This window comes from Hemitrygon akajei, chromosome 23 (genome assembly GCF_048418815.1).
Source record: "Hemitrygon akajei chromosome 23, sHemAka1.3, whole genome shotgun sequence".
Lineage (NCBI taxonomy): Eukaryota > Metazoa > Chordata > Chondrichthyes > Myliobatiformes > Dasyatidae > Hemitrygon > Hemitrygon akajei.
Window position 1 is genome coordinate 50,701,469 of NC_133146.1, and position 20,964 is coordinate 50,722,432.

At 40.7% G+C, this 20,964-nt stretch overlaps 1 protein-coding gene across 5 annotated transcripts in view; it reads left to right on the forward strand.

The window, feature by feature from the left end:
- LOC140715429 (C-terminal-binding protein 2) overlaps positions 1-20,964 on the forward strand; it is a 309,864-nt gene that overhangs the window by 124,722 nt on the left and 164,178 nt on the right. For 3 of the 5 annotated variants that reach the window (XM_073027606.1, XM_073027608.1, XM_073027607.1), the window contains exons 2-3: positions 7,916-8,085; positions 19,254-19,331. In XM_073027606.1, coding sequence (XP_072883707.1) covers positions 8,037-8,085; positions 19,254-19,331 — 127 coding nt within the window. In that variant the 5' untranslated portion in view covers positions 7,916-8,036. Of the gene's footprint in view, positions 1-7,915; positions 8,086-19,253; positions 19,332-20,964 lie in introns of those variants that run through there. The other 2 variants (XM_073027609.1, XM_073027605.1) reach the window with 2 other exon arrangements.

Here is a 20,964-nt window from a genome sequence, read left to right on the forward strand (position 1 = left end):
ATGGTTGAACTTTAAGTGTGAAGTGGTTCATTTTGGCAGGTCAAATATGATGGCAGAATGTAGTATTAATAAGACTCTTGGCAGTGTGGAGGATCAGAGGGATCTTGGGATCTGAGTCCATAGAACGCACAAAGCAGCTGTGCAGGTTAACTCTGTGGTTAAGAAGGCATATGGTGTATTGGCCTTCATCAATCGTAGAATTGAATTTAGGAGCCAAGAGGTAATGTTGCAGCTATATAGGACCCTGGTCAGAACCCAATTTGGAGTACTGTGCTCAGTTCTGGTCGCCTCACTACAGGAAGGATGTGGAAGCCATAGAAAGGGTGTAGAGGAGATTTACAAGGATGTTGCCTGGATTGGGAGCATGCCTTATGAAAACAGGTTGAGTGAACTCGGCCTTTTCTCCTTGGAGTGACAGAGGATGAGAGGTGACCTGATAGAGGTGTATGAGATGATGAGAGGCATTGATCATGTGGATAGTCAGAGGCTTTTTCCCAGGGCTGAAATGGTTGCCTCATGAGGACACAGGTTTAAGGTGCTGGGGAGTAGGTACAGAGGAGATGTCAGGGGTAAGTTTTTTATGCAGAGAGTGGTGAGTGTGTGGAAAGGGGTGCCAGCAACGGTGGTAGAGGCGGATACGATAGGGTATTTTAAGAGACTTATGGATAGGTACATGGAGCTTAGTAAAATAGAGGGCTATGGGTAAGCCTAGTAATTTCTAAGGTAGGGACATGTTCGGCAAACTTTGTGGGCCGAAGGGCCTGTATTGTGCTGTAGGTTTTCTATGTTTCTAAGTGCTGGAATTGAGTGGCAGCTCTACCTGTTGTGCCACTTGGCATCCCAAACCCATTGACAGACCCTTGACAGAACAGGCTTTTAGATAAATACCTGTGGAAATTCAAAGTAAATTTATTATCAAAGTGCACGTATGTCACCATTAGCAACATTGAGATTCATTTTCTTGTGGGAATACTCAATAAATCCATAATAGAATAATAACCATAATAGAATCAATGAAATACCGCACCAACATGGGCGTTCAACTAATGTGCAAAAGACAACAAACTGTGCAAATACAAAAAGAAGTAAATAATAATAATAATAAAAAATAAGCAATAAATATCAAGAACATGAGACGAAGAGTCCTTGAAAGTGAATCCATAGGTTGTGGGAACATTTCAGTGATGGGACAAGTGAAGTTGAATGAAGTTATCCCCTCTGGTTCATGAGTCTGATGGTTCCTAACTGTTCCTGAACCTGGTGGTGTGTGTCCTGGAGCTCTTGTACCTTCTTCCTGGTGGCAGCAGTGAGAAGAGAGCATGTCAAGGGGGTGGTGGAACCTGATGATGGATGCTGCTTTCTTCCGACAATGCTCCGTATAGATATGGTCAATAGTTGGGGAGGACTTTACCCATGATGGACTGGGCCATATCCAGTACATTTTGTTGCACTTTCCATTCAAGGGCATTGGTGTTTCCACACTAGGAAGTATTTCTATGCATACATGCCATCAGAAGTGAAATAAGGAACTACCACCTAGAAGCTTGGTGGTCAGTAGTTGAGAGGTTTACATTATGCAAAATAATAAGCAGGTCCTCAATATATCCCAGCAATCCATACCCACGGTTTTCTTTTCAAACAAGTGAATGCTTAGACAGAAGTCTCCCAAACTTTTGTCTTTGTAGAAACATGCAGGCATTATAGCTTCATTTTAACCATGGATGTTCAATCCTTATACACCTCCATCCCCCCATCAAGAAGGCCTCAAAGCCCTCTGCTACTTTTTGGATAACAGACCCCACCAGTTCCCCAGCACCACCACACTCCTCCGGTTGGCGGAGCTTGTTCTAACTCTCAATAACTTCTCCTTTGGTTCTTCCCACTTACTCCAGATCAAGGGCGTAGCCATGGGCACTCGCATGGGCCCCAGCTATGCCTGCCTCTTTGTGGGTTATGTGGAACAGTCTATGCTCCAAATCTATACTGGCACCACTCCCCAACTTTTCCTCCGCTACATTGACGACTACATTGGTACTGCTTGCTGCACCCATGCTGAGCTCGTCAATTTCATCAATTTTGCTTCTAACTTTCACCCAGCCCTTAAATTCACTTGGTCCATCTCGGACACTTCTCTCCCCTTTCTTGATCTCTCGGTCTCCATCTCTGGAGACAGACTATCCACTGACATCTTCTACAAACCTACTGACTCCCATAACTATCTTGACTATACCTCTTCCCACCCTGCCCAATGCAAAAATGCCATTCCCTATTCCTAGTTCCTCCGTCTCCACCGCATCTGCTCCCAGGATGAGGTTTTCCGTTCCAGGACTTCTCAAATGTCCTCTTTCTTTCAGGATCGTGGTTTCCTTTCTGGCATCATCAAAGATGCCCTCACCCGCATCTCCTCCACTTCCCACACTTCAGCCCTTAACCCATCCTCCTGTCACCACAACAGGGACAGGATTCCCCTTGTCCTCACCTACCACCCCACCAGCCTCCGGATCCAACACATTATCCTCTGCAACTTCCGCCACCTTCAACAGGACCCCACCACCCAGCACATCTTTCCCTCCCTACCCCTCTCAGCTTTTCGCAGGGATCGTTCCCTCCGCGACTACCTGGTCCACACGTCCCTCCCCACAGAACTCCCACCCGGCACTTATCCCTGCAAGCGCAAATGCTACACCTCCCCCCTTACCACCATTCCGGGCCCCAGACAGTCCTTCCAGGTGAGGCAACACTACACCTGCGAGTCTGCTGGAGTCATCTATTGCATCCGGTGCTCCCGGTGCGGCCTCCTCTACATCGGCGAGACCCTACACAGATTGGGGGACCGCTTCGTCGAGCACCTACGCTCTGTCCGTCACAATAGACGGGACCTCCCGGTTGCCACCCACTTCAACTCTGCCTCTCATTCCCATCTAGATATGTCCATACATGGCCGCCTCCAGCCTGGTGGTATGAACATTGAATTCTCCAATTTCTGGTAATTCCCTCCCCCTCCCCCTTCCCCTATCCCAGGTCCCTCTCTATCTCTCTCTCCTTTCAACTTCCTGCTTCTTTATCTCTACAGTTCTTTCATGCTTATCCCCTCCTCCTCCCCCCTTTATCTTTCCTCTGATTGGTTTTCCACCTGGTGCCTCTAGGCCCTACCCCCTCCCCTATCTCTATTACTGGGCTTCGGCCCTCTCTCCCCCCCTCCCCCCCCCCCCCCCCATTGCTGATGAAGGGTCTCGGCCCGAAACGTTGGCTACTCTTTTCTCACGGGTGCTGCCTGGCCTGCTGAGTTCTTCCAGCGTTGTGTACGTATTATAGATCACTGTAAGTCATGTTGATTTTAAATCTTTTATTTAGCATATACCTCAAGACATGATATTTCTCTAAATTCTGAGTTAGGCTTTATCTAATCTATACCAAACTTAATACTGGTTATATTTAAATTGGTTAAAGCAGTGACAACTAAAAGTCCAGATTGAATTGAGATGTTTGCATTCCCTGGTTGGCTTTTGTATCATTGCACATGGCTGTTTTTATATCATTGCAAACTTCATTAAAATCTGTAATTAAAATTCTACATTTAGGCAGTGAAATCTTTTATATTGCCCAGGCAAAGTTCTTCTCAGCAACAGATTCTGACTTTTAAGTAAACATGCAGCTTGCCTCAATTGTTCTAATTGATAAAGTATATTTTAAGATATAAAGAATTGCTCCCTATTTTTCTGACATACATCTGCATTAGAAGGTGGGCTGGCTTGTGCAACAAATAAAAGAATGCCGTTAATTTTGTTTAAGTACGTATTCTAGTGCAAGATTAAAGCAACTTTTACATTTTCCTGAATGATGGAATAATTCAGTATTGTACAGTTGTGCATTAACTGTCCTGCAAGTTTTAGACACTAAGAGGTGAGGGGTGTTTCCTTTGGGTCTGTTACTACGCTGACAATTCAGCTAGAGCATATATGTCAAACTCAAGGCCCGCGGGCCGGGTGGAATTATCTTTGGCCCGCGAGATAATATCAAATTACTATTAAAGCTGGCCCCAGTAATCGAAGCACCTATGGCGTATGATATGGCTAATGCTGAGTTTATTCAGGTACCAGGTTTTCAGGGTTTTTAGTGTTTATTCGGCAGTCTTCTTCATAAGAAACAGAATTTGTAAAGTGAAACACTTTGTAGTTATAGCAGAGACTGAGACACATGAGAGCAGGCTGAAAAAACGGAGGCAACGAAAGCTGCGTTCGCACGCGTCCGACTGATCCGGCCCGCATGAAGCTGCATTTTGCTTAATCCGGCCCATGACCTAAAATGAGTTTGACACCCCTGATGCTAGAGACTATTATAATTATAATACAGTCTGCATTTCTATAAAGCAAAATCAGGTAAATACCTTTTGAAAAGGCTGGACAAAGTGCATTATGAACTTTTTTGTTCAGAGACATGCACCCTAACGAGTCAGCGGCATTAAAATTCAAATTCATAACTCATTTATATTTTAAGGAATGTCTACATCATACAATACTCCATTCACTTCTAACAACAAATGGGCTTAAGCAAAAAGCGGTTTGTCAGGGTATATCAGAAGAAATGTTGAATAAAATGGAATTTGTATAAGTGGGTGTTTGATGGTCAGTGTGGACCTGTTTTTGTGCTCTACGACTCTCAATCTTATTAATAAAACTTGTCCACAAACTGAGGTAAATGGATCTTTTAAAAATCCAGATGAAGTCCTTGCGTACTCTGAGTCTGCAGGTGATCATCATTGTTTTAATTAAATGTACAATTATTAAAAGGTCCATTAATGACATTCGAAGTTAGATACTGATGTGTTGAGGTGTATATTGAGAAACTATCTTCACTGCATAAAAAATTGAATATCATAACACCAAATTCTTTCATACAGAGTGTTGGGACAATAAAAAGTACATTCAGAAATAATGTTGTTCGAGACTCCAGTGATGCTTCTAAAACAAAAGTAGCTCAACATTTGAAGCATTGAAGTCAAAAAAGAAGAGTGAAATCTTACACAGTGGGAAGTAGTTCTGAAAGGCAATCAGGAATGCAATGGGTTAAATGGCATCCTGTTTAATACTTTCTACCTTCAATTGGTCTACATACTTCAAAGTTCAATGTAAATTTCATTAGCAAAGTTCAAATATTACACCGTATACAACCCTGAGGTTCATTTTCTTGTGGGCATACTCAGTAAATCCATATTAGAATAATAATATCAGTGAAAGATGGCACCAGCTCTGGTGTTCAACTCTGGTATGCAAAACAAAACTGTGGAAATACTAAAAAAAATAGAAATAATAAATAAATAAATAAGTAAGAAATATTGAGAACATTAGATGAAGAGTCCTTTTCACACAGAGAGTGCTAGGTGCGTGGAATGCATCTCCAGCGATTGTGATAGAGGCAGATACAATAGGGTCTTTTTAAGAGACTCTTAGATAGGTATATGGAGCTTAGAGGGCTATGCAATAGAGAAATTCTAGGCAGTTTCTAGAGTAGGTTACATCGTTGGCACAAACTGATAGCCAAAGGGCCTGTGATGTGCTGTAAATTTCTATGTTGAAAGTGAGTCCATAGGTCGTGGGAAGATTTCCGTGATGGGGCAAGTGAAGTTGAGTGAAGTTATTCCCCTTTGGTTCAAGAGCCTGATGGTTGAGGGGTAGTAACTGTTCCTGAACCTGGTGCTACAAGTCCTGAGGCTCCTGTACCTTCTTCCTGATGGCAGCAGCGAAAAAAGAGCATGACCTGAGTGGTTAAATATATTAGTTAGATTATTTTAATATTTTGCCTCATCCATTAATTTAAGTCTAATTTCCCTAGATATAGAAAGTTGTAAGTGTTTGCAATTTGCAGCAGATTTTATCAAGATTATAAATGGAGGAACTTGCAAAAACAAGACATTGATCTAATAGTGAAGCAACATGGTGATGCTGTGGTAGTTTTAATGTTGGTGAATCTAATCTGTGAAAACCATGTGAAAAGCACAACACAAAGCACCAAATATAGTCAGGAAGTGTTGTCTCCTGACAGCAGAAAATTATTCCCACACTGTAACAACAGCATTTGTTTTGTTTAGTCCTGTTAAATGACGAAGATTGAAGGCAGTTTTGTGGCGGTTGCTCTCTCCAATAGCTCCATTGGGCTAAGAGAAGGGTAGCTATTGCTGACTACAGTTTTATGTTATGGACTGGAAGTCCGTCTCATTGCAAACCATTTCTTTAACTGGCAGTGTTTACAAAGGCCACTGTTTGCAAGGAGTTTGTACGTTCTCCACTTGGCCGCATGAGTTTCTTCTGGGTGCTCTGCTTTCCTTCCATAGTCCAAAGACGTACCAGTTGGTAGGGTAATTGGTCATTGTAAATTGTCTTGTGATTGGGTTAAGTCGGGGTGGGGGTTTCTGGGTGGTATGGCTTGAAGTGCACAATAAAAAATAATGTGGAATGAAAGTTGTGGATTGGGAATGTTTGTTGCTAGGTTGTTACTGCTGCTTACACAGTGCCTGATGTTAGGAGAATCTAACGTTGATACACTTGTAAGCACTTCAAAGACTGTCGACAAAGGATGTAAAACTTGTTTTGAAATTGACACTCAGATTTCAGCACTAATCTAGGTCCTAATGTAACCTTACTCACAAGAGCAAAGCAGCAATAGTTCACGTCTCGGCTGAATTAAGTGATTCATCAAAGCCAAAGCTTCGAGTCCCTGTTTATATTGTTTGCCAGTCTTCTTTGTTTAAATGGGCTCTTTTGGGTTCCGTGTTTTGTGGCTTCCTGTCCTTACAGACAAATCGCAAGGTTGTATAATGTGTAAATACTTTGATAATAAATGTACCTTGAACTTTATATTGCTTGAATATCGAACTGTGAGGGACTCTTGCTCGACTGTGATTGTTCTGACGTCATACTCTACAATTGTAATAACAATAGCAGGGTGCCTGATGCATTGTGGTATGTCACACCACTTAATTCTGGTTCTATAATGTGTCAGCTTATTACTGGGGGATTACTAAATACACCAAATATGAGTTTTAGTTACATATGTGCCCTCAACTTGGCTTCAAAGTTAGTATGGGTTTCAAACCCTGACATCAGACTGAACAAAGTATAAATGGCAGACTGGATTTAAGGCATTACTTAAACCATTTCATGAATTAGGCCCCAGAACTTAATAGCCTAATCAAGGTTGCAACAAAGGTCAGAAAACATGTAGAAGATTTAATATTTTTTCAGTGTAAAACTATTGTATATTTTTTAATTTCCTTATGTGAGACACATAGCTTTTTTTGCAGGATTTAAAGATTAGTTAAATCTTTAAAGAGTCAAAATGCCACTCATGGTAATTTTCCTATTGCAAGCCTCAGTATTTATGATTGAGAAACATCTTCTCCATGCCAAACGGAAAGCAAGAAGCTTCAAATTTAGTAAGGTAATTAGTTATAGAAAACAAAGGCAGATGGACATTATAGTACCTGCAAGTTCCCCATCTAAGACTTCCACTATCCTGACATAGAAATATACTGTTCCTCCATTTCCTCTTTGTCACCAGGACTAAAGCATGGGACTCTGTCTCCAAAAGCATTGTAAGAACACCTTCACTGGAAGGTAAACAGGATTCACCATCACTTTCTCAAGGGTGGTCAGGATGGGCAATAAACACTGCTCTTGCCCGTGATTTTCAGTATCCCAAAAGATGAATAATTAAAATAAACGTGGTTCAAATTTCCCATTGCTCTTTATTTGTCAGCATAATTGACAAATTTTATTTATTGGGTGTTGAGCTACCCTAACAAAAGCCTTGATGAAGCACATCAGTAAAGAGGTTTTACCGACTTAGTATAGGCTTTATTTTGAATATCCATGTGGCTGCAGTCTCGCTAACTACTCCTGTCTGTTAATATTTTCAGGTTTTGGGATAGAGTTATGCACTTGCACTCCAGTGGATTCTTCTGAATAGTGAACAACTTGAAAGGCTGTTTGCTTGTTATAGCGAAAGGATTTCTTTAAGTGGCACGGCTGACATCTCTGATGGACAAGCACAAAGTGAAGCGACAGCGATTAGATCGAATTTGTGAAGGTAAGCAGGTTGCATGGTTATATGGTCTTTAGCAAAAGTAGTAGTAGTAATTGAGGAACACCGGGGTCATTATGTCTGCTAGGTTAGGCTGTCAGTTTAGTAATGTGCGGTTTGAAGGATGAATTATAACCTGGACTTGTCAGGTTGGCTAAGTAGATGGTATACGCTGTAGAGTCATGCGTATGAGGCGCTACAGTACTGCAGCGCTTAGCAGAACACTAATACAGCTCAGAACATTCCAGAATTCGGAGATCAATTCCAATGCTATCTGTAAGGTGTTGGTACGTTCTCCTCATGAACCGAGTGGGTTTCTTCTGGGTGCTCCGGTTTCCCCCCCACAGTCCAGAGGCATACCGGTTAGTGGATTAATTGGTCGTTGTGAATGATCCCGTGATTAGGCTAGTGGGCGGTGAGGCTCATTAGGCCGGAAGGGCCTGTTTGCGTGGTATCGCTAAATAAGTGAATGTATTTCAATAAGAACATGGTAAGTTAGTAAACTGGAAGCTGTAGAGAAGAATGATAATAATATGATAGAATTTTATACAGGGGCTGAATATAATTTACTTCAGCTTGATATTAGGCTGCGGTCACCCATCTTGTAAAGACACTGCCTAGGGCAAGGCAATGACAAACCACTTCTGTAGAAAACTTTACCAAGAACCATCATGGTCAAGACCATAATCGCTCATGTCATATGACAGAGCACATAATGAATGATATTAGATCTTAAGTTTAGCTATATCAGTCTATAAAGGGATGGGGTTTGAGTTGACCACGGTGGATTGGGGAAACTATATTAAATGTTTAGACAGTAAGCAACAATGGCTTACATTTAAAATTACATAGATTTCAGCAAATAGATAGCCTTTTAAGACTCAGCCACCCAACAGAAAAGTGGTCTAGTCATGGCATATAAGAGAAGTTGAAAATCACATTTGGTTAAAGGAAAAAGTTCGTAATATTGCAGTCAAGTGCAGTAACGAGGATTAGCAAAATTCCAGAATTCAACAAAGGAAGATCAATGAATTGATAAGAAAGGGACAATAGACTACAAAAATAATTTACTGAGAGATATAAAAACAGACTGGGAGATCTTCTGCAGAAATGTAAGAGAAAGATTAACAAAAGTTAGTGTTGATCCCTTACAGACTGAGACAGGAAACGGTAGAGAAGTTATACAAATATTTTGTGTCTGTCTTCGTGGAAGAAGACCTAAAAAACTTCTAGAAAACCGTAGCGGTCTGGAGTGAATAGCTGCTGAAAAACATTAGGAATAAAATGTGGGACAAATTAATGTGACTGGAGGCTTGATGACCTGCATCCCATTAAAGTGGTTCTGGTGATGGTGGGAACATGGTTATAGAGTTTGAAAAGGATTAAATGTAATCCTATTTAAAGAAAGAAGTAGAGGAAAACAGGAACTGAAGATAATTTAACAGCAATAGTAGGGAAACTGTGAGAATCCATTACTAATGAAACAATGACAGAGTGAAATCAAAGTTCAACGTAAATTTTTTTATCAGAATACATACATGTCACCACATACAACCCGGAGAATCTTCTTCCTGCAGCATACTCAGCAAACCTATGGAAAAGTAACTAGAACAGGATCAATGAAAGGTCAAGCAGGGCATAGAAGACAACAAACTGTGAAAATGCAAATATAAATAAATAGCAATAAATAACGAGAGCATGAAATAACAAGATAACGGGTCCTTAAAGTGAGATTATTGGTTGTGGGAACATCTCAATGGATGAGTGTAGATATCCCCTTTTGTTCAAGAGCCTGATGGCTGAGGGCTGGTGACTGCTTTTGAACCGAGTGGTGCAAGTCCTGAGGCTCCTGTACCTTCTACCTGATGGCAGCAGCGAGAAAACGCATGGCCCAGGTGATGAGTATCTTTGATAATGGAAATCATATTTGACCTGTCAATTAGTTATTTTTTGAAGTTGTAAGGAACAGAATAAATGAGGGAGAGTCAGAGGATGTAGGAATTTGAACTTTTAGGAGGCCTTCACTAAGGTTTTGCAGAAGAAATTAGTAAATAAAATTCAATAGGGCTAAGATACTGGCATGGAATGAGGGTTGGTTAATGTCCTGAAAGCAGACTGCTGGGATAGTTACTTTGCTGGGACTGCTGGCCGGGTTAGGAAAAGGGGAATTGTGGAGTGCTGCAGGAACTGGGGGTACCTTTTCATGATCTATGTTGGTGATTTAGGCAGGGGAAATACCTGTAAAATAGGAAGTTTGAATATGGTACAAAAGCAAATGGCACAGCGGAGCCTTAGTGGGATATAGCAGGTTAAGAGAATGAACGAGGACTTGGTGGCTGGAATATAACTTGGAAATATGAGGACACTGACTTTGGGGGACAAAGCTTTTTTAAAAAAAGTAGGATTTTTGTTTTCAAGTGATTGAAGCATTCAGAGAAAGTAGGTGTCCTTACACATGAATCATGGAAAGTTAGTGTACAGATACTGCAAGAAGTTAGAAACTAAATCCATTATTACAAAAGGATTAGTGTAAACGGCTGAAGTCATTTTGCTGCAGTTATTTAGAGCTTTGGTAAGACTGTACCTTGCATATGGTGTTCAGATGTGGTCTCCCTGTCAAGGAGGGTGTACAAGGAAAGTCAGCCAAATTGATTCCTGGGATGGAGAGTTTGCTGTATCAGGGGGAATAGGCAAACTGAGCTTGTATATTTAGCAACCTTATTTTGTCAGGCAGGATGTAAAGGAATAAGTTGAAGAAGAGGAGGGACTACTTCTGCCTTGGTTAACATTTCTCCCTTGAGTAGAGTGACCAAGACAGGAACCGATTACTTATTCCCCTGCTCCCTGCATTGTCTAGTGTGCCTCTCTGCACAGCAGTATATAATACACTGATTGATCATGATGTTCTCTCAAGGCTGTAGGATAAATGCTCGGTCAACATAACAGCCACATCAACCTGTGTAGGATTTGGATTGATTAATTTATTTATCACATATGCATCAAAACACACAATGAAATGCATCATTTGTGTTAACAACCAACACAATCTAACACTGCCCTGCAAGAAGATGATTTCTGACTTTCGTAGCCTCAGGTAAAGTGCACAGACAATGGATTTGGGTATTAACTGACTTTCCTTTCAATCAGGGGTTTCCACCTTTTTTTATGCCATGAACCCTAACCATTAGCTGAGAGGTCCATGGACTCCAGGTTGGGAACCCAAGCTTTGAATGGATATACTTGATTAACTCTTGACTACAATATCTTTTTTTTAATGAAATGTATTTTTTATATTCTAATCTTTATGCTAGTTAATGGGAAGGTGCATTGGTGGGAACGGTTCTGCAGAGGAATAGACAGGTGATAAAAGGAGTTTGTACGTTTCCTCATGACCATGTGGGTTTCCTCCGGGTGCTCCGGTTTCCTCTCACAGTCTAAGAACATGCCGGTTGGTAGATTAATTGGTCACTAAATTGTCCCATGATTAGGCTCGGGTTAAACTGGGGGATTGCTGGGCAGTGTGGTTTGAAGATCCCGAACGGCCTATTCTGCTCTGTATCTCAATAAATAAATTAATATTTTCAATGGGATGATAAGTGGGTTGAAGTGAATAGTGGGTGCTAATCTTATGTATTTCTTGCTCATGTTGAAGCCAAGAAAATAATTTCCTCCCATTATTCTAATAATGTAATCCATATAATGTAATTCCAATATATTGTCCAGTTTAAGTATGGGAATGGGCATCATCTCCCCTACCTCATTCTCCTTTTCTGAGTGTCATCTGCTTTTTTATATAAGGCTTGGAATCTGAACTTGCACTGAACATGAACTAGCCTATGTTAATTTTAAAGTATCTATTCATGTTTTATCGAATAAAAATGCATCTGATTTAGTGAAGAATATTTGTTGGCAGCATACAACGGCACCTGGAATCTTCTGAACGCTCACCTGTAAAAAAAAATGTGCCTTGAAAAAATAGTCGGCCCCAACCCTTTGATCACATAATTGAGCATTACAACCAAGGATTTTTGATCAATGTGACTGAGAATCACATGCTCATTTTTCTCATAGTAGAGACCCCCCCCCAAAAAAAACGGAAGATTTTATCGCATGAAAAACTAAAAACTCAAAAACTGAAATGTCAGCAGTTCAAAAGTATTCATCCCCCTTTGATCAGTACTTAGTTGAATCACTTCTTACAGTTATTACAGCTAGTAATCTTTTTGGATAAGTCTCTTATTAGCTTTGTACATCGTGATGGGGCAAGATCTGTCCATTCCCTGTTGCAAAATTCCTCAATCTGTGCCAGGTTAGTTGGTAAGCGACGGTGGACAGCAATCTGTTGAAGACTTGCCAGAGAGTTTTGATCAGGTTAAGCTCAAGACTCTGACAGGTCACCTATGAACATTAATTTTCTGAATTTGAAGCCCTGGCAGTATGCTTTGGGTCATTGTCCCGATGAAAGACGAACTTCCTGCCCAGTTTAAGCTTTCTGGCAGAGGCTAGCAGGCTTTTATCCAGGATCTCTCTGTATTTAGCAGCATTCATCGTCCCATCAATCCTGACCAGATTTCCAGTGTCTGCTGCTGAAAATCATCCCAATAGCATGATGCTACCTCCACCATACTCTATAGTAAGGATGGTGTATCCTGGCTGATGCTCAGTAAACTGGAAATCTGGTCAGGATGGATGGGAATTTGAATGCTGCAAAGTTTTACATGCTTTACAATTTTCACTGTTTTTTGGGCTCCATTGTGGAAAACAAAAGGAGCATGCAGTTGGCAAATAAAAATTCTCAGTTAAATTGGTCAAAATCCCTGATTGTAATACTCATTTATGTGAACAAAGGGTTGGGGGTTGAATACTTTCTCAAGGCTCTCGCTCTATTTTGTAAAGCTACCACCTAGAGTAGGTCACCTGTTACATCCGTGTGTGTTAGTTAAAGCCATAGGAATGAAAGAAAAAAGAAAATGTCATGCTATCGGGACAAATTTATTTGCATGGCTGTCTTCCCTTGGGTCATCTCTCTGAGGTAATTTTCTTACCTGAAATTATGTTATGGTTTATATATTTTAATAATAGTAACAGAAAAGAGCAAAGCAATCACAGGCTGATTTGAACATGGTTTGAATTCTGCATCAACTTTACTGTGACTTCCTGTGAGATGAATAAAATTGGAGCAAACGACAGCCCAAAGACACACGCAGAGACACAAATGATGTCTCCTTCTGGACAAGTTGTGATCACCCATGGACACATTGAAATGCCCCCTTCATTTGGCTATCTATTTCCTAATGCGTGTCATTTTATCTTTACTGTATCATGGTTAGCTTCGTTTTTTTTGGTTCAGTTAGTGGTTGTGGACTGGTCTCCCACAGTTCATTTAGTGGTATCGATTGCGTTGTAAATAACTCAAGACTCCTAACAGTAAAGTGCCCAAAGTCCTTTCGCTTAACAATGCAATGGCTTGTTTTGGTGGGTTGAAAAATGTTGGTCATTTTGAATCCAGTTCTGTTAACTCTTTGACTAGAATCACAGTGGGTTAGTCCATTCCCATGTGTTCCCAGTTTCAGTTCCTATTCTGAGGGTGAGCAGAGAGGATGGAACAATTGGTTGCAGGCAACTGCTCGAGGGGAAGTGCAGGTTAAGTTCAGCCTGGTTGCCTGCTCACATTGTTATGCAGTGGCCCCTGCTGGCAAATGTGCTGTAAAGACAATAAATTGGGAAACGATCAGACTTGGCTGTCCTCCTTATTCTGGCCAAGTAACCGGTTGGCACTCGGATATTCAGTGAGATAGAGCCAGCAATGGTTGAGAAACAGCAGGGAGTTCTAACACGCCAACCTGTACCCACTGTGAACCAGTGCTTTAAAGAGAAGAATGGAATGGGAATGGGGAGAGTGCATGGGGATTGGTGAAAATTACACAGGTATGGGGGAGATTACAATTCCAAATCAATTTGTTGGGAGTGTTCTTTTGATCATACTAACAGAAACATCTCATTTTCAGTTTGGCAAAGGTCTTTCACAGTGATTGCTGTGGTGAAAACAGAGCTGGTGGGTGACAAAATCTGAAAGTTAGACAACGTTTCCATGTCTTGTCTTCCACTTGTACTTTGCTTTGTAGCAAATATGCTCAAAGCAGCTTAAGCAATCCCTTTACCCATGATTTATTAAACTCAGTTTCATCATTTGAGGGTAATCATGCATTCTTGTTCTACAGAAGTGGCTTTGAAGACAAGTTAAAAGTACAAATAGGCAGAACTACCTTCTAGAAATTTGCCTTTCTTGTCTGATGTTTTTCATCAGACCTGATAGCTACTGATTTGAAAATAACTGGAACAAGAGAACAAATGGTTGTAAAGAATTCCACAGTTGCAGATTTGATTATGATTGCAGATTATTTCCAGCTGTGATCCTTAATTTGACGTTTTCTCTTAAAGGGGACCAGTTCAGTGAACTGCACTTCAGAATGTTGAGCGCCTTCATCTGTCTGTTTACACAGCTGACAACAAAATTGAATGAGATTGAGCATTAGTTTCTTGCTCTGCAAGTTAGTCACGAGCAATGAAAGTGTGTTGGAGCATTTATTGAACTCACGTAGCCAAATACTCCCTCTTCTCCACCACAATTCTGCATTATTTCCAATTATTTTACCCTTCAGATGCTTCCTCTGACTAAACGTAGATCAAAGGGCAACTTTTGCTTGATCTCCTTACTTTCCACCAGGAATAAAGCCACCCGCTGTCTCGTTAAACCTGCAGCAACACTCAGTGTTGAAGCCAAGTAGAGATTGGAACAGTAGTACTGCCCTTCAAACTTAACATGTAAAAGTTCAGAGTAAATTACAATGAAGATCTGAACTGCACCGGGAGCTGGAAATCAAGTGGTGGTGATAAGGAGTTTGTGCGTTTTTAAGTTTCCTCCTAGTGCTCCAGTTTCCTCCCACAGTCCAAAGACGTACCGGTTAGTAGGTTAATTGGTCATTGTAATTTGTCCTGTGATTAGGCTAGGATTAAAATGGGGGGTGCTGGGTGGCGTGGCTCGAATGGCCAGAAGGGCCTAATCTGCACTGTATCTCAGTCAATCAATCAATCAATAAATAAAATAAGGATGCAGGAAACAAGTGAAGCAGCTTCTGTAAACTTTCAGGTTCATGACCTTTCATGGGGGGGGGGAAAGGGGGCTCCAACCTTGGCGGAGGTGAAGGTGCGCTTTGGTTTCTCCTGTCTATATGTGAAGTATACAGGGAAATCTCAACAGCACTCTGCTCGAAGCACTTTGGTCCTGATCTGGGGTGCTGACTGTGTGCAATGGTATTTTTTCCCTGTGACCACATGGCTTTTACTGGTGTTCTGATTTCCTCCCACATCCCAATGATATGCTGGTAGGTTAATTAGCTACTGCAAGTTACCCCCTTGGCATACCCAATTAATAAAACAACCAAGGGAGAGTTGACGGGCATGTGAGGGAGAATATATTGCAGTGCCACAGGTGAAAAGGCCAAGGCAAATGGGATGATAGAATATTCTGCTGGAAGCTGGCATGGATCTAATGGACAGAATGGCCTCTTCCTGTACTGTGCTAAGTAAGAAAATACCACCTTTAGCCTGTAGATGTCAGTCAAATTGCTGTCTTTCTGTCCAGATTAACATAGCCACCCAATGACATTAGTAAAGTAAATTTATTTATTATCAAGTTGCATATATGTCATCATATACAGATCCATTTTCTTGCAGACATACTTACTAAATGCAATGACTGTAATAGACTCAATAGAAGACCGCACCAACAGGGTGTACAACCAGTGTGCAAAAAACTACAAAGTACAAATACACAAAGAAAGTAATAATAATAAATAAATAAACAATAAATATCGAGAACTTGAGATGAAGAGTCCTTGTAAGTGAGTCCATAGGTTGTGGGAACATTTCAGTGATGGGACAAGTGAAGCTGAGTGAATTTACCTTTGCTGGTTCAGGAGCCTGATAGTTGAAGGGTAATAACTGTTCCTGAACCTGGTGGTGTTAGTCCTGAGGCTGTGGTACCTCTTTCCTGATGGCAGCCATGAGAAGAGAGCCTGGCCTGGGGAGGTGGGGGTCCTTGAGGATGGATGCTGCTTTCCTGCAAAAACATTCCATGTGGATGTGTAACTAACCTGCTTCTCGCTGGTTGTACTGAGGTAAAGTTAGCACTTAAATTAAAATTTTGGTACAATTTGCTTGATCCCACTTCTGGGTCAGAGATTATATATTTAAGTCCACAGCCAGAACTTTATAATTCTGGGAAATTATCAAGGAAGTGTGACATTTCCTGAGGTGTTACTCTTTTAGGTGAACTGCCAAGTATTGTTGCTTTGTCCTTACGGTGCTGGCTCAAAATCCTGGCCAGATATTCCTAAATTACTGCTGTGGTTGCGATCTTGCTATGTCAGGCCATTGATTCAATCTAATCAGCGAAATTCTTGAGCTAAAATAAGATGTGTGTGAATGCTGCTGATTACATATTACTTTTTGGTACTTTTTGTCTTGTTACACCTTATAGCTATATATGAGGACTACTTAAAGCTATGTTTCCCCTCTGTGCTTTCATTCTTTTTGAAAATCGGGACACAAATTGCTTGAGGAAAGCACATCTGCTGGCAGGATATGGATCTGGAGTGAGAACAGTCATTAGCTCCAATTAAGTTGCCCCTGCCAGGGCAGCAAGTGAACTGACCTAGGACGCATTGACACGGAGAAGTGTTTCTCAACGGAGGTCCAATCATTGATCTCTGTCAGGTTCCCACTAATTACTCAATCTTTTGAGTTGCTAGCTGTTTGAAAATCAGTAGTCATTATTTTGTTTATTTTTTTCTCTGATTTTGTTCTTCAAAAACTTTTTTTTTATTATCATTTTTGGTCTTTGAGCAAGGGTAATTAGCCAGGGTTAGGAAAGCTCTTGCAGTGATGAGTGTGATGTCATGTGAATTGAGGTGTTGCCATTACTAAGGTTTTAAAGGAATTGCATTTTTAACTTAATTGTATTCCACCCAGTATTATCAATTAGTTAATCTCTCAGGAACTACATTCTGCAATTTCAGAACTCTTTTTGCCCACCTGGGAAGACAGTCATGTGGATGCAGTTTTCAGTCCCTGATGCTATTCAATCTGTAATAAACACTGAAGTATTTTAAACCTTTTCTCGTGTAATTATCCTTTGATATTTGCTGATGCATGCATGGATCTGATGGGGTAGCTGCTTTCTGCTTCTGTGAGAGCAGTGATACACCAGCCTTGGTGAAGTCTGGGTGTAAGAGAGGGTTCTCACCGTCATGAAATCAGAGCCCGATCTGGTTACAACATGAGATCAACAGGAGCGAGAAATTGCAGCCCCTGCCCACCCCGCACCGCCTGGATCAAACCATTGCAACAATAACATCTATTTACATGGTTCCATTGAAATAAAATGACCCAAATTTCTTCTCAGTGGGATTTTGAACAATCCTCACAAGGAATTATTTGGAAAGAGTGCCAAGAGGAAGGCTAAAGTTGTAGCTCTTCAGTGACATAGCTAGGAAGTGGGATGAAGTCTTGAAGCGTGATCCAGGAAGGAAATGCAGGACCACAAGGGTAGTAATCGTGAGGTTGTTGCCTGTGCCTCTCACCAGAGAGGATATGAATGGGATGAATTGGCTCATGACTGTGTGGATGAAGAATTGGTGCTGGGGCAGGGCTCAGATTAGTGGATCATTGGGATTACTTCTGGGAAGATATGACCTGTACAAAAAGTACCTTTTATACCTGAATTCAAGAGGGACCAATATCCTTGCAAGCAGCTTTGTTGGAGCTTTTGGGGAGGGTTTAACATGATTGGCAGGGTGATGGGAGCCAGAGTGATAGGTCAGACGATGGAGCACTTAGTGTAAACGTGGAAGCATTGTGTGAAGAGACTGCGCAGAAGGATAGGTAGTGGACTGAGCATAAATGGGTTGAAATTCATTTACTTTAATGCAAAAGGTAGTAGGAACAATGGTGATGAACTTAGAGTATGATTTGGCTGTCACAAAGGCAGGAATGGCTGCTAGACATTTCAGGGTTTAGACATTTCAAAGGGGATGGGGAGGAATGTAAAAGAGGAGGGGAGTGGCACTGCTAATCAGGGATAGTATCACAGCTGCAGAAAGAGAAAGGACAGCACAGTGTTGTGGGCCAAAGGGCCTGTATTATTCTTTGTTCATTGAATGTTCCTGTGCTGTTCATCTCAATCAATGTATGGATTACACAGTCTAACCACTCCATATAAAAAAGATTTTCTTGATTACTTGATTGGATTTATTGGGACTAGCTATGTCCATATAATAATTCAGCTTTGTATTCTCACCACAGTCTAAAATCCTCCTCTGTACCTTTTCTCTATCAGGTCACCACCACTGTCCCCCTTTTCCCATTCAGTCAATCCAGCAATCTCCATTGTCTTTAAACAAAGGAACCCTCATCCATTTATTCTTTACTGAAAGTTCTACCCTCCCACCAGAAATGCTTTTGTAATTTTTCTAGTGTTTCTACATTTGGTAAGAGGAAGGCCAGAATCATGCAAGAAAATGTTCCTCTAACCAGAAATTATATACAAGTGCAATTTAATGATGCTGTTGAATGCTGTTCCACTAGAAATGAACTCTTTTGCTGATATGTGTTACGGTTTCGTTAGCCTGCTGTTCATGGCAACTTTAAGTTACTGTGCAGGAGAAATAACTTGTAAACTCATAATGTACTCTTTTTAAAATCTGTTTGAAAATATATGCGTTTTTATAAGAATTACAATTCCCATTTAAGTGCTTTGGCAGTCCTGATATGAGATAACTTCCCAACCTAATCAGAGTGTCTGAATTACTGACTGGATTAGCTCAGTGTCGGTGCTTCATAAACTTTGCATATGAGAATAAAGCAAGCAAATCTCATGCATGGTGTGTGTGTGTGTGTGCACATACTGTACACGTTTGTGTGTGTGTGTGCATGCACGCATACTGTACACATGTGTGAGTGTGTGTGTGTTTGTGTGTGGGGGGTCATATAACATGAGTGCAAATCAAATAAATAGTTTAAAAATCTACTTCCCTCTCCCCTTACTGCTAATTACAATGAAAGACGTGTATTATCAAACAATAGGATCCTTATGTTCTTGTTATTTTTTAAAGCGGGGGCTTGGTGGGGAAACCAGCAGCGGCTTGCAGAGGAACTCAGCTGTCTGACAGGGAAAACAGCAACAAGGAGAGGTACGTACTCATGTTTCAGATACAGGAAGGTTAATAAAACGTATGTGTGAGATGCAAGCAGCCTATTGTATCATTGTGTTTCGTGCATTATTGGCGCCACGTTAAGATTCAAAACAAATTAATAGAAAATTTGTACTTTGAAAACCTTATCCAAAACTTGCACGAAAGATGCTTTCTCCAATCCATAGTAAATAAATCTGGACCATAGAATGTCTGCAAAGTGGCACCAAAAAAAATTGCTTTCCTCGAGAGCAAATGTTAATGGTGATTATGAAGCTGTCAATATTTGTGAGTTTTCATTGTTCGAATAAAGATGCTTCAAACTATGGGAGAGATGTTAACTAATGAGTTGATTCAGCTAATGAGGCAATGCATATCTGGTTGAAATTATGTTTTGCGGTAGTTTTTACGGGTGTAGAACTGTTGGTAGCTTGCAGACCATATGTATGCTGTTTTACTGGATCTGCATATAACAAGACATGTAGCATTTATGATGAAAAGTGTTCTAATATTTGAAAATTTGATTTATTGTTCGTGCATCCTTGGACAGTATATGCTGAGAGGCCAGTATTTGCGGGGGAGAAAGGTTGTAATATATTATGAACTTAATGCACATAAATTGTTAAATATCATACAGATGTGTATCAAGATATATACTTTATATATTTTAAATGTCATTTATTGTCCTATTTGTATTTATTTATATTTGAAGACTGTTGTGGTCTTGCATTAATGGTACAAGTGTAATTGTAAAACGGATCATGCCATTCGTGCTATAATTCATTTGTCAAATGTGTTTCAAAAATATTTCACCCCCTTTATGCCCAATCTCATGTTGGGAGTATGAAGACATTGCTGTAACTTGCCTGGAAGGAGAATTGTAACAAAGTTAACTCTTAAGGACTTTGAACCGTGATAACTGACCATTCCTCCTTTGTGGACTATCGTCCAGGCATCACATTTATCAATGATGATGTGCAGAGAAGAAATCCCAGGTTAGCCGTGATATAGAGGAAATTTATTACTGAAACCTTTGAGTAGTAACTAATATTTGTCTGGTGTGTATCACAATATGATATGTAATGTTAGCATTTTAGACATCCTGAATGGTTTGTTGTATATTTCTGTTTCCTCATTGTTACGGCAGAGAGTCAGTTTTTGTTTGGATAAATGTACTAATAACAACCAAAAGAGACATCTGTGAGCACAAAATGCACGAGTGAGTCAGCATCTGACCTATTAACCTAACCATTTTTATTATAGGTTTGGTTTAGAAATTCAGCTACATCATTTCTCAGGTATTAAAGCATTGTTAACTAGCTTAGCTGCTTTGAAAAGGTCATGAAACGGTGCTACTTAAAAAGCCTAATAATCGGGCTCCCTTGAGCAATTCCATACTGTTGCAGAAATGGCCAAATTTCTTGCTGCTGCCAGCATTTAGACACAGATGAGATCTCCTCAAAGGTACAGGCACACAATGACATCAGCACTTCTCCAGCTCCTCTAGACCTCAAAATTCAGGGGAATAGGTTTAGGACAAAGATGAGGAGGAACTGCTTTTCCCAGAGTGATGAATCTGAGGAATTCTCTGCCCAATGAAGCATTGGAGGCTACCTCAGTAAATATATTTAAA